At 34.7% G+C, this 14,911-nt stretch overlaps 1 protein-coding gene across 3 annotated transcripts in view; it reads left to right on the top strand.

Annotated features, from left to right (window-relative positions):
- SLK (STE20 like kinase) overlaps positions 1–14,911 on the top strand; it is a 51,738-nt gene that overhangs the window by 19,882 nt on the left and 16,945 nt on the right. For 2 of the 3 annotated variants that reach the window (XM_027802511.2, XM_005437246.4), the window contains exons 2-9: positions 1,149–1,313; positions 3,670–3,718; positions 4,464–4,613; positions 7,229–7,301; positions 7,519–7,713; positions 8,413–8,494; positions 9,469–9,597; positions 11,664–13,082. In XM_027802511.2, the coding sequence (XP_027658312.2) occupies positions 1,149–1,313; positions 3,670–3,718; positions 4,464–4,613; positions 7,229–7,301; positions 7,519–7,713; positions 8,413–8,494; positions 9,469–9,597; positions 11,664–13,082 (2,262 nt within the window). The remainder of the gene's footprint in view (positions 1–1,148; positions 1,314–3,669; positions 3,719–4,463; positions 4,614–7,228; positions 7,302–7,518; positions 7,714–8,412; positions 8,495–9,468; positions 9,598–11,663; positions 13,083–14,911) is intronic. The other variant, XM_027802510.2, reaches the window with a different exon arrangement.

Raw genomic sequence — 14,911 nt, 5'->3', positions numbered from 1 at the left:
CGCCATCTTGTTTAAAGTTCACTACATTCCGTGTTACAGTATTCCTTCAAACATATCTTGCAAGACAATTATAAGAAAGTGTGCATAATTTTTTGTGTGTGTATAGGTACACACATATATAGTCTGTGTTTAATCCTTGCTTTATTCTCCAAATCTTAATTTATTTTTATTTTTTCATCTCACCTTGCCCAGTTTTGCTGGATTAGTTTCTCAGTAGTATTCTGTGAATAAGTATTTACAGCAATTGGTTTCTGAAATTTTTTGCTATGTAACAGTTGCACTGTTTGTAATTTCTTACGTTTTAAAAAAGCTGAAGAATATTTAAATGCATAGCAGAAATGTCTTTTTTTTTTTCTCTTTTTTTTTCCCTTGGGTACCCAATGTCTTGTTTTCCTTCTGCTTTTCAAGTCAAAATCTTACTTATTCTCCAGCTGACTTTACCACTACAACAGTTCTAGCTCCCTTCTCTCAAGGTGTGGAGTTATAAAGTAGAGGCTGGCAGCATTTTGAGTGTGGCCAACTTCAATGAGTAGCCATCAATGAAGTCCTCCTAGACTTCTGAAGCAAAGAGAGTAAAATGCCCGGAGAAATTAATTAAAAAGCTTGGCACCTTTTTAACATGGGAGCTTGAATGCAGCCCCTGGGTGAAGAAGAGAGTAACCTACTGTGACTGGTAGATGATCTGGGTGGCTTCGGGCACAGCTGTGCTGCCACAGCGTGGGGAGCATCAGAAGGGCAAGGATGTGCGGTCAGAAATGAGAGAGTGGAGGCTACGTCACACACCTTGCCGAGTGTTGATAGTTTTTTGAAGAGCAGCACAAAACTTCATTTTTAGGAGTACGAAGTAATGATGCTAAGCTGCGTGATGTTTTAAAGAATGCAACAAGAATGAAGTATTTCTGTATTCCTGCCTTTTGTTGTTTCTTGACTTTGAAAAAAGTTGATAAAACCTTTTTCTGCTCAATTTTATCTAGTCTTAAATATGCAAGTATTCTCTTTTTGTAGAGAAGCAAACTAAAGGCAGGAAAATGGTACAGAACTGTCAGGAGAGGGTTTTTTAGGGTGGGGTTTTTTTGGTTTGTTTTTTTTTGGCTAGTGACAGTTGTCTGGTGAAATTCACATCTCTATGCTTGCTGTGTCTTTTATAGGCTCAGAACAAAGAAACGAAAGTACTGGCTGCTGCAAAGGTGATTGATACTAAATCAGAAGAAGAACTTGAAGATTACATGGTTGAGATTGATATTTTAGCATCCTGTGATCATCCTAATATTGTTAAGCTCCTGGATGCTTTCTACTATGAAAACAATCTGTGGGTAGGTATTTTTATTTCTCTAAATACTTTTACTTCTCTCAGAAGGTTATTGAAATTACATTTTTCTGCTTTACTTCATTAAAAGATCATTGGTGAATCACCTTTCTTGTGGGTTGTCGCTATTGGGATAACTGTTCAATCTCAAAACTAATTCCTAAATTGTGAGTATGACTTCTAGGAAATTGTCACTGTAAAGTTGAGCTACACTGAGTCATTTTGTCATGAATTTGAATCTAAAATCTGGAAATTAGCAGCTCATTTTGTTGTATGGAGAGAGTTCTTAGTGCTTATTTATAACAGCAAGACTCAGATTTTAATTACATTAGCACAGTTTAGAGTGAGATTCAGAATCTGCAGCTGAAAAATAAATAATATGCTTAAAAGGTCAGCCTGTGAAGTATGTATGTTAGATACGCATGAATTCATTGGTACTTCCAGAAAGGACAGTCGGTACCAAGACTTGAACCATAATTAATTTATTTAAAACCTAGATATTTGTATGTAGAAGTATAGCAGGCATACATATGACTGTACATCACCTTTCTGCTATATCCTGTGCACTGAATTGCTTTAGCTATGAAAATACAATTTTTTCTTTTAGGTGATCCAGTGCAATATTTGTAAGTGCTTTTTGAATTGTACGAAGAATACATGTTTGGTTTTTTTAAAGAGTTTATAATTAAAAATGATACCTAAAACAAGTAAAAGAAAATTTCCTTGGAGTCTTACAAATATGTTTTATACTTTATGCATGAAAACAATGGAAGTTTAATACCATGTTTCCTGATGTAGATTTATTTTGATAAGCTTTGTGTAAACTTTGTGTGATCTGAATGCAGAGTAAAATTACCTTGTATAAAAAATGGAATAGCAAAAAAATTTCCATGCATAAAGGTCAGCATGAAAGCAAGTATGCATAAAGGGAGAATATGAAACTGTGTGGATATGCTTCACTGGCAGAATAACGATAGAAGGAGGAAGAGTAAATAGTTTGAAAATAAAATTGTAGATGTATAGTTACAGTGAAATGCAGAGGCATGAAAGCAACAAAGGGAAGGCTATAATGATGTGGTAAGTAAACAAAATTCAGTGGAGGCAAAAAAGAAAAGAATGATAGTTGGACATAAAATACGCTTTTGCTTTCCAGTTTTAGAAACACAATTTCTCTACCAAAGAGACCTTTGTCAGATTTGTCAGATCAAACAGCAAATTTTAGAGAAAGAAATTATCTATTTACAATTTCTCGCACTTAACGTACTTGACAGTAGGTATGTAGAGGCATGTAAATGGAATAATGATTTAAAGGATTTACAAGAGTTGCATTATATAATGCATTTTTTAGAACCATTGTTGTGAGGGTTAATTATAATAGTAATTTGAAGTAATCTGTAATGTAAGTTGTGTATATGTAAGTGTTATGGTATAAGGTATAATTTGAGGTTTCCTTTTCCATGGGCAATAATATTCTGATTTTACAAGTACTCTAAAGGAAAAAATTAAGACATTATTTAATATCAGAATATTGACTGATAGATTTCTGACAAGACATACTTAGCTGTCAGACTGAGAAATTTTGTTTAATGTTTAATGTTCAACTTAAAGAACAGAAAACACATAAGGAAGAGTGGGTTGTCAGTCTTGAATGACCTTTCCTTTTCCTTGCTCTCCTCATTCCCTGTGTCTGCCCTCTTTCCTTTGCGTATGACCTTTCTGTCCTACATGCCAGCATAGTTTGTGCCCCAAAATAGTTGCAATTTATTTTTGTTTCAAATTAGAAACTGAGAACTGGACATGGAGTTGTTCTAGTATTATTAGATTCTGAGATAAAAACCTTGATGTATTGTAGGTGTCAGTGAAAATGGAGGAAAATTAATGTAAACATCTGAATTTAGTAATTTTCTGTAAATTTTAAGAGTATTTTTCCATTTTTTCATCTGAAACAATTCAGAAGAGGAAAATCTTATATCTTTTGTACTTGGACTTTCCGATTAGAGATTATAGTGTAGAAGTACAGTTAAATAATCGAGAAATGAGTTTGCAGGGATTATGTAAATCACATTACAATGGGTCTGGTTCAAGCTGACTATTTTACTAAGTTTTATAAGTTTTATTATGCAGTTTTATATTTGAATTAAAACTTTTTTCTGAGGATCTCCAAGCATTTTTCAAGTAATTTGCTCGAGTAGCACAGCCTTACTTTTTGCTGAGTAACAGTACTATTTTACAGAGGTTAGTGAAATAATTTGTGAATGCCAAATAGGCTGAAACTGGTGTCTCAATAATGCTCCCTTTATCAATGGTTCAGTTCAGCAGAACTATTTAATTTGTAATTTGTGTATTCTTTTGTTTATGTACAGATCCTGATCGAATTTTGTGCAGGTGGAGCAGTAGATGCAGTAATGTTGGGTAAATAAGTTGTTTCAAATAATAAACTTAGTAACATCTTAAAATTGCTATATATATTGTAAGACTTGTTTCACGTGTATACTGTTCTGAAATGCAAATATTTGTGTGATTGGTGTGCTATGTGTTGAATGTTGGGGGTTTAAAATTAGCATTTACATCTATATGGACATTATAATTTCTTAAATTAGATTAATTTTCTCTCATTTTTCAAGTGTTTGTCTACTTTTCAAAACACAGTTTTGTCTTGATCCTTTCAGTGAATGTGATGAGTTGTTCCCATATGCTTATGGAGCTCTCTGTTCTTATAATCTATGTGAGCTCTTTTCAGGGTCTCATTCTTCCCCCTTCATCTTCCAAATTACATTGTGATATTTTTTTTTATTGCATCAGCCTTAAACTTAGATTTTTCTGTGCTTATTCCCCAGAATAGGTGAATGCTAATACCAGTAAATAGAGGATCTAGTCTTTAACATCTCTGTGTACAACAGTAAAGAACCAATCTCTAAACTATATAGCTTTTTCACAGTTCAGATAGGCAGGTATACATAGTTCATAGTGAGGAGGGGTTTGGGCACAAGAGATTAAATTCTTAGTGAAATGAGCAAATATTCTAAGATATATGTTTTTATGACTTATGATGTTCAGAATCTGTCAGATTCATTAATTTTCTTCTATATTGATTGCTACGAACACATAACATAAAATGCAAACACGTTGTGTTTATTTCTGTCTATTTCTTGTGTAGAGCTTGAAAGGCCATTAACGGAGCCACAGATCAAAGTGGTATGCAGGCAGACACTGGAAGCATTGAACTACTTGCATGAAAATAAGATCATCCACAGGGACCTAAAAGCTGGCAATATTCTTTTCACATTAGATGGAGACATTAAACTCGGTAAGCATATAAAAGTCTTTCCCAGTACTTTGTGTGCTCTTGTAACTGTATTTTCCTTAGGCGGTAATTTGCCAGATTTCAGTATTTATCTATTTAAATACCAGTCTAACAATGACAGTTTTTTCAGATGCAAGTGGTTTGCCAGTACGAAAAAAACCCCAAACCAAAACACCACCCCACCCCCCCAAAAAAAAAAACCAAAAAAACTTGTTCTAACCATACTTTGTACGTCTTTCTGACTTCAAAATCAGCAGGAATAGGAGTCATATCGTTATCCATACTGAGTTCCCTAAAGTCAGACACAGGTCCTGCTGTTTAGTAGTATAATGTTCTTAATTATAGTCATCTTTACTACGGTAAGATCAGAACTTCCCTTTGAAGTTATTAGCTTAGAAAACTAACATCCTTCACTATCACCAAAAAACAGTACTTAGTACTGTTCTCTCTTCCATTGCTGAGAGAGAAGAGTAATCTTCATTACTCAGTTTAGTTTTTCCATCCCTTTTTTAATTGTTAGTTGCACTGAAATTAAGATAGAACGATCTGGAAGAAAATTATACAAGCTTACTATTGTTGATTTCTGGTTTTTTATCTGAATTTAAGCAGTCATCCACATTTTCTGTCTGATGTGATAGGGAATCCATGAGGATTCCTTCATGAAGAACTGACAAAAGACTACTGGTGGTGAATAGCATCCCTGCATTCAGCCAGGAAAAGATAGGAATTGTCTGGATCCACTTTGTTCAGGGCTTTGTCAGGAGCAAACGTGTATAAGCTGTCAGCCTCTACGGTGGCTCTACCAATGTCATAGTTCCATGACACAGCAGCTTGCGTTCAGGTTTGAAAACCTTCTCTCTAGATGACGTGTGTGATTAGTTGTATTTCTTTGGATGCAAGTTACACAGAAGGTAAAGGTAAGGAGAGAATCAGATCACCACGCTGAACAGGGGCTCAAAATTCCCAGCCTTGCTACAGACATTCCTTTTAATTGTAAGCAAGACTTACCCAAATTCACAAATATACCTACTACCCAACTTGTGTTGCTCACAGTGTCTCTGCAAGGTATAGTGCATCATCTCTGTTAAGAAGTTGAGAATACCTAAGAACCTGCTTTGCTACCTTAATCAGTTAAGTGTATCTGTGTTTTGCATGGATTCCCTTGCACAAGATTATTACTTGTACATATTTGTATGTGACTTTCTGTTCATCCACAAAGTATGAGTTAACTTTACCGTTTGGTTTTTTCCCGGAGCCTGAAGATTTAGTGATTGACTCGGTCTTACAGGCCTTATTTATAAATATAATAGAACCACTATATTAGTTTCTTAGTACTACTGTAAAAGAAATCATAGGTCATAGCAAGAGTCTCATGGTCAGAGAGAGAATAATTTGTTTCTGTTCATTTTATTTGCCTCACATGTCCTGGCTTCTCCTCATACAGACTGGAACTATTTTAAGGTTTTGTCAGCCTTAGCTGATATAGAGCACTGTGCAGGCTGTCAGGATATTACTTTACAGTTCAGACCACAGGGACATTTCTTCCACACCTACATTTAGTGATCTATACAGGTTTGCTAATTAAGATTTCTAAAAAAAAATATTTAGTTTTGAAAAATGTACAGCATCCCTTGAAAAGAGCGTTTTACTCCTTTTAAACTGTTTATGTTCTGGTACACGCAGAAATAGATAATTCCTTGTTTTACAAATACATGAATGGCAAATCAATTTCCTTCATTGCATTTTATTTGTCTAAGGATTTGAGGTTTAATATTTCAGTATCAGTAGTTCCCCAAGATTTCAGATTTTGCATTTGAGCAAATAGCTCTCTTAGTCCTTATTTCTTTCCCACAGAGCAAAATTAGGCTTTTTAAGTGTTGAGTCCATCAAATAATTTTGTACAGATTAAAGATGGCAACATATGGCTATTCTGTCCCTTTGCTGTAATCTCTAGATCTTCATGAAGAAAGTTACATATATAATGAGCATATGACACTTATTTAAATGTAGTCTTTTTTCACTAAGTGAGAAATGTGTAGCGCTTTATAGTCAGGTAATACTAATTGCAAAGAAAGTTGGGCTTTGGTTGGGTCAAAATGCATCAAAAATGCATATGCAAGCTTTCAGATATTTAATATAAAGTGAAAAATAATGTAGGAAGAAACCTGTAAGATAAAGGGAAAAATCTAGTTTTATGAGAATTGGAATCCTGAAATTAAAAATTAAATTGAGTTCTTGAATTAGTAAGAGCTAATGCCATGTCTAAGGAATACAGCCTTCATAGTCTAAAGAAATTATTTTCTAATTAAAATAATTTAACCCACTTATTGCTACAGTAAATACATGCATTGCTCGTCCCACATAGCAAAACAGTAGCATTATTTTCTTTGGTTTTTTTTTTCAATGGAGAATAACATTTATTCAATATCTTTTATTAGAAATACTATAGAACCTTGGCACTCAGTTATCAACACACAAATATTTTAATCTCACTTTGAAGTTTTCATACTGCAGAATGTTTGCTCTGGAACATACAACACTTTAAAAGACAGTTGTAAAATATAAAAATCTAATGTTTTCCACCACCCAGTTAATAGCATTTTACTGTTTGCTTTAAGCGGATTTTGGAGTATCAGCTAAAAACACAAGAACAATACAAAGAAGAGATTCTTTTATTGGTACACCATATTGGTAAGTGCACTGTTTTGCTGACTTTTTCGTATGAACTAGTATTTTAATATTACCTTTGTTGTTAATATTACAAGCTTAATACAATATCATGTAAATATATTTAGTGAGAGTAGGATGGGCTTCTTAAAATGCTTCAGTGAATTTATTGATTTAGAACTTTTTTCAGAACAGATGAGAATGCATTTTCTGATCTGGTACTTCATTATTCTCTTTGCAGGATGGCTCCAGAAGTGGTAATGTGCGAGACCTCTAAAGACAGACCTTACGATTACAAGGCTGATATTTGGTCTCTTGGCATTACTTTAATAGAAATGGCTCAAATAGAGCCACCTCATCATGAATTAAATCCAATGCGAGTGCTTCTGAAAATAGCAAAATCTGATCCGCCTACATTAGCACAGCCTTCAAAATGGTTAGTAGTTAATTTACAACTTTTCCACCCTAATTTGTAGGCTTTGAGTGTGATGTAAGCTAAGTCGTATATTTGCTGAACTGAACGTTTGTGGGTGTAGACCTGTTGAACTTTATGGGACTAGCTTTATGCATGAGTCAGGTGCTTGTTCTATATATGTACGCTTGTACATGAATACATACATATATATATATTTATATCCTTATCCAGTTGGGGTATGGTCTTTTTGTTGTAGTTCTTTGTAGAAGCTTCTATACTGAAATATTTTGCAGATTCTGCATTAAAATATATCTTAAATAGCTTTTTACAAATTTAAAAGGTCTGAAGACCATCTGAAAAAGAAAATTGGATGAAAAGAAACTTAAGTTATGTTTATTCTAAGAATTATTCTAAAAAAAACATTTTAAAAAGCTGTTATCTATTTTAATATCTTTGTGTGATTCAATTAGTGATATAGCAGATGTGGTGTATTATAAATCCAGTCCCAAAAGTAAACTCTTCTATTAATGAACAAACATTTTAAAGACTATTTGTGCTACATTGGTCTTTGCATTCCTGTACTGTCTCTGTGTTTTCCTAAATAATAGAAAGACATGGAATTACAGTGTAGATGCATGTGAAAGCAAAAGAATATTTCATTATACACCGGTCTGATGTCAAGACAAAAGAGGAACCACTACCTATTTACTTTTTTTGTAGGTCATCTGATTTTAAAGATTTTCTGAAGAAATGTTTGGAAAAGAATGTAGATGCAAGGTGGAGTGCATATCAACTTCTACAGGTAGGAAGAGTTAATTGTTTAGAACTATTGTTTAAAGGCAAGCATATTTTTTTTTTTAAAAAAAGCAAAGCAGTATTATAGTAACCATTTAAATAATTTATAATTAAGTGTTCATATACAATGTGGTTTTAACATCTTTGCATTGATCATTATTTGGTAAAATCTGATTAAGTGATACCAAGTACAGATCAAATTTTTTGTTTATGTATTTTGATATAATATAACTAATTACATAAGTATTTGTACTTTGCTACTTACAATGGATGGAGGAGATATTTACATAAGTAGCCAATTGCTGACAGGTGTTTTAAAAGCTTTAGTGCTCAGCCTTCCTCTATAATGCTGTCACTTCAGAATAGCTAAACAGTAGTAGATGTGACTAGGTACATTTGATTCTGTTTAACGTCAGCACACACTTTATCCAGAATACATCCGGCATATGTTGAATAGATTTAAGCAGCAGGGCCAAGCAGAGAAAGAAGATTCAGACAGTAGGAGAACAGGTAGCTGTTTCCTCTTAAAGAAAACTGTAGAATTCTATGTTAGGAAAAATTGTTCTAAAGACAAAACAGACTTTTTCTAGAAAGAATATTTCTAGATAAAGCTTATTCAGGAAATAATGTAACTGTGGAACAGAAAAGAAATGAAACTCGTTTCCAGGAAAAATAACCTTTTTAAAAATCTTTCTACTTCTATTCTTTGGATTGTGAAACAGGTCAGTATAAATGAATTATTTTTATTTTTAGCAAGTTTGTTAGACTACTTACACAGCATATTTGAATACAAATGCTTTTATTTTAAAACTGCAGAAAAAATACATTGGGCAGTTATGATTAATTTAACTGTGAGTTTTCAAGTTTTAAAGAATCAAAGTAACATTTCTCTGTAGTTAATTTATTTCAAGTTATGACTTTACCACTGTGTACAATGAAGTCAGCACTTAATATTGTGCTTATTTTTTTTATTTTCACAAGCATCCATTTGTTACTGTTACTTCCAATAAACCAATACGAGAATTGATTGCAGAAGCTAAGGCTGAAGTTACAGAAGAAGTTGAAGATGGTAAAGATGAGGATGAAGAAGAAGAAACAGAAAATTCTCTGGTCAGTTTAAATTTTACTTTTTTAAAATATGCAGCTAGTTTCAATCACCAGTTTCCTATGGAGAACTCAGTTCTTGATGTACTACCGAACTTTTACATCAAGTCTTCTAAGAATAAAAACATAAACTCTACTACTACTCTAACCTTACTATAAAATAAGTAGCCAGCATTTTCAAAATTAGCGTTTTCTTAAACTCTTTAAGAACTAATGGTAAAGAATATTATCTAAGAAAGAATGTTGTCTTCATTTATTTTTATACATATGTGTGTGTATATATATATATACACACATTACACATGTATGTGTAGTATGGAATTTAAAAAATCAGATACTGATATTTATATAAGTGGTTTTACGTCAAAATGACTAGACAAATGAGTACTTATAATTGTATTCCATAAGATGCTTAAAACATTAAGGAAGATACGTGGCCATTATCCTATAAACTGATTTGACAGCATGTCTGTCAAAAAAACAAAAGCAAAAAAAGCCATCTTTTACCAAGACAGGATTGCATTTATGTATGTCTTTCTAAAAGTGCTTAAGAATCTTAACAATGCAAATTCAGTTCCTCAAAGGGTAAAGCCATGAAGTTCAATGATACAGTAGTAGGGCGCAGAGTGTACAGGTAGCCTGCTTTGTGACTTACCTGGCTCAAGCACTATAAACACGGACAGCGACCAGTACCACCAGTAGCTGCCCTTACCAGCAATAGTAAAGAAGCCAACTGCATGTGCACAAGAATTATGTCTCCTCGCCCCTCACCAGGCTAATCACGTCCCCTGGCCTTCATACCACTTTCCCTGCCTGCCCCAGGAGGTCTCCAAGCATGCGTTCCCACCAGCTTCCTCCAAGACTTATTCTCCATCTCCTAAGGCATCACCCCCTACCTCTCTCCACTGATAGCTGCTCAGCTATCAGTCCCCAGGAGGGCTGGAGTAAAATCCACCATGTGTCTCAAGTGTCTCGACACAAGCAGCAGTTTAGGAAACCATGAGGTAGATGCATTTACATTATTTACGTGTGGTAGTTTTGAAAACTGCTTGGACATCAACACTAAGCTTGTAGAACAGTTATGTGAAGAAATCTCTTAAGTGTGCTTTTGACTTAAAAGGAATTGTTTTCTGTGTGCTTAAGGAAAACCTTAAGGTCGGAAAGGCATGATGAAACCTCTGCTTGTTACTGTAGCTCACCTAGTATGGCCCCAGTGGCAAATAGGAAGCCTGATCTGCAAATTACAAGGTTCCAACAGTAGGTATAGGCAGAGAGTTATCGCAATCGCTTTGAAGAGTGGAAGGGCAATTATGGTTAAAATGATACTTTATTAGTACGGTCTTTTGTATGTCTGTATGTAATCTGATAACATTCGTTCATATTCCCACAGCAGCAATTCCTACAGTTATGTAACTGTGTCTATTTCAGTTCTGTATTGTCACTTAGTCAGATCTGCAAGAGGTTTTCACCATTGTAATGGAGTTTCACAGTGATTAAAAAGCAGACCAAAAAAATATGCAGGCATTTTTAACAAAGAACACAAGGAAAGATACTCTTTTTGATGAAGGAGAAGAAAGTCTGAATACTGCATTTTATTGATGCTGTACTACATCTACACAGCTTCTTCCTAGCCAAACTGGCACAAAGGCATGAGTCTTTCAAATCCACCTGCAGCTGGGACTACTAGGGAACTGAACTAATCCAAGGAAAAAAAGCAACATGATTGGAAAAAAACTCTTAAAGATTCTGTTAAGTGTGAGGCTGAGGGCTGGCCATAATCTTTTTCCTGCATTCACAGTATGTTTTATTAAATTATGGGAGATGGAAGAGGGTTCTCACGAAACTGTTCTGTTCAGAGCCTGTCTGCTGTTCCTGTACTTGTTCTGTGGTAATACCAAGTGAAGTACTTTGAGATTATTAAATCCATATCACTCTGTAAATAGAATATTAATCTCTATTCAGATATTCTTCAATATAATATATTTGTGTGCTTTAAAATTTTATTTAGTAGAATAATATGTGCTTTAAGTTAGAAGATTTTTAAATATTTTTTTTTGCTTTTAATTTTTTAGCAGTTACCTGCAGAGAAGCGTGCATCCTCTGATCTTAGTATTGCAAGCTCTGAAGAGGATAAGCTTTCTCAGAATGCCTCTGTTCTGGAATCTCTTTCTGAGAAAACAGAAATTAATGCAATTGAGGACAAACCCAGCGCTATATTTCCAGATGACAAAACAACTGGAGATGAATCTGAGGACATTAAAATTAGAAAGATGGCGGATAACGTATGCAGTACTACTGTTGGTGATATGAAAGTGCAGAATGGTTCAGTGCCAACTGGTGAAGATGAGCAAGGCAAAATAGTGCCAGCTGGAAAGACTACAGAAAGCCTGGAAAAACCACATGAAGATATGGAACCCCAGAAAGGAGGGAAAGAGCTTGATGTGGAAACAAAATCAGAAATAAAGGATGAACCCAACCTAAAAATCGAGAAAGAAAATTACATGGAAAATGAACAAACAGAAGATAATGAACTGAAAATTGTACCTGCAACTGAAGTGAGTGTAGAAACTGAAGAAGACATTTCTAAGGAAACCGGTGAAAAAGAAGAGAACAGAACAGATCTCTCAGAAAGCAAGGAAGAAAAGGTCCCTGCAGAAAATACTACAAAGCAAAAGGACGATAAAGATGAAGCTCAGAAAGAAGCGATAATAGACACCACTACAGAAACTTTACCTAATGTTGCAGATAAAGTGGCTGATGAAGAAAAGGAACTGCTAAAGCATGGAACTGACAACGTTAAGGAGATGGATGCTATTGCTGAAACACAGATCAGTGGTGGGGATAAAATACCTGAGACAGAGGATAAGCCAGTGGAAAGTCAGGCTAAGCAGGTCCATAAGATAATCAGCTCTGAAGAAACTCCATCAGAAAGCCAAGATAAAGCGATGAAAGTAGACAAGAAACTGGCAGAAAGTGAAAATGAGGATATTAGTAATATAAGAAGCATAGAAGAAAAGGAGATCAAAGACTCTGGAAAAGATGACGTAGACCACAAGGCAATACAGAGCAAGCCTGAGGATATTTCTAATAAAGTGGTGGATAAACTGACTGATACGGACCAAAATTCAGAAGAGCGCAAACCTGAGAATATTCAGGACAACAATATTCAGCTAGACAAAGAACATTCAGAAGTTACTTCCGAAGAAATAATGAAGAATAAGCTTCAAGACGTTGTCAGTGACCAAGCTGATGATTCTGAAGTCACTCCAGTCCCCAGTATTAGTATTAGCACTGAAGAAAATGAAGAGAAAGTCAAAACAGATAATCAAGACAACACTGAAACTTTACAGCAGCTAGAATTGGAAAATATAAAGGAAAATGATGCAGATTCAGGCACCGGTTCTACAGCTGATAACAGCAGCATTGATTTGAACTTGTCAATTTCTAGTTTCCTTAGTAAAAACAAAGAGACAGGTTCAATATCTTTACAAGTAAGTATAAGCAATCATGTATTTTTATATAAAATCCTGTGTGAGTGTAACCTTAAAATTATCTCCCAAGTTTGACCTTTTTAACAAAGAAAATTGAGTGAGAAACTAGTATGACAGTGTGGAATATAAAACTGTAGTAACAGAAGTATCCTAGATTGTGCATTCTAACAATGCCTAGATTTTGTGCAGCTATGCAGCAAAGCTAGAAGCCACACAGCTGCTAATTATTTTCTTACATTATTGCATAATTGTATCTTGAAAATGTAGACTAGCATATAACAGAAAGTCTAACAATATTACAGGTGAAGATTTGTGAACAGTTATAGTTCAGAGCCGATATTCCAGAAGACTAGTTCAATGCCTTTCTCTGCACAGAACCCCTCTTTAACGGGACAGATCTTTTATGATATCTAATCTTATATTGAATTCCTATCACTTCTGTCTTCTGCCTCTTTGTTTAGATATAGATGAGCTAAGGCATACAGACTCTCAGGTTTTTTATTCCTGTAACACTGTATTTGTATGGTTGTAGTGTATCCATGCAATTATGCCAGTATGAACGACCTTATTCAGAGGAAGCACATTCCAGATTATGAACCTTATTTATAATCTTTATACTAACACGATTATAGCCTTACTAGGATAGTAACTGTGTAACTATGGGTTTGAAGAAAAACAAACGCCAAAAAACAACCAAACCAAACCAAACCCACAAAAAAACCCAAACCAAAAATCATACCCTGGTACAGCTGTGCTAAGCGTGACTTCAAGATGTGTGCAGTAGCCCTAACACAATAGAGAGACAGTTTCAGCTGGGGTCTTTCTTCTCTTGTAATGAAACAATAGCAGCTCTGAGAAGTGAAATTTCTGTTGGCAAGATCATCACATGATTTTGACTAATATATATGAATAAAAAAATAAACTTGTTAATTTAATCTATTTCCAAAGCAGAAGTAAGTAGGTGAGTAAATTGCTATTCAGTTTCAGTACTTTTTTTCAGAATTAAATATCTTTTTCGTTGATTGGGACAATTATGGTCAAAAAGCAAACAGTAGTTGCTACTGTCTTCAGCTCTTGAAAATAAACTGCATCAGTTCTGTTGGGTTTATCTAGGTGGGTTGGTTTTTTTCCTTCTAGCAATTTAGATGATCAATAATTACAGTTTTCCTTTGCTGACTAGGGAAAGTGTATTAGAATTTTCCAAGTTCTTGCTGGATTAGTGAGGTACTTGGTAAGTGAGAAGAACTGATTACTGGATGGCAGGCCTTCACAGAAATATTTGAAGTAATTTTAATATTAAAGAAAAGGAGAAAAAAGGCTATAACTTAAATAATTACAGAATAACTTGTTGGAAGAAGGGTTCGCCGGAGTCAAGAAGACGCTCAATATGAGTTATGCATCTTGCTCAACTTTGTTAGTTTCTAACACTACTTATATAGAACCGATACACATGCATATTCGTAAAGCAGAAATATAATTGGTTAGTAGTCTCTAAACACGCGCAGTTCTCACACCCCTAATTATCATGACTAAAATAAGCATTCTATCCATGTAGCTAATTGTGTTGCTGTGCTTCAGCCTTGTAGTTTGTTACTCCCTATTTTCCCATACCGGTCCCTATCTTTCTTGGCCCTGCACCTGCTTTCCCAGCAGCTGTATCTTGTTACAGCCACGGCCTGTTGGCACAACATAATGACTTGGTCTCAGGATTCAAGAATAGCTCGAGGCTACCTTTCTTGTTAACTTCAGCACAGCAACTTCAGTACAATTCCGATTACAGGCCTATTCTAATACCAGGCCTGGATTGTGCAGAACTTCAGAGATTCTAA

Source organism: Falco cherrug, chromosome 9 (assembly GCF_023634085.1).
Source record: "Falco cherrug isolate bFalChe1 chromosome 9, bFalChe1.pri, whole genome shotgun sequence".
In the NCBI taxonomy this organism is placed as follows: Eukaryota; Metazoa; Chordata; class Aves; order Falconiformes; family Falconidae; genus Falco; species Falco cherrug.
Note: the sequence above shows the minus strand (reverse complement) of the source record. Positions and strands in the feature narration are given on the sequence as shown.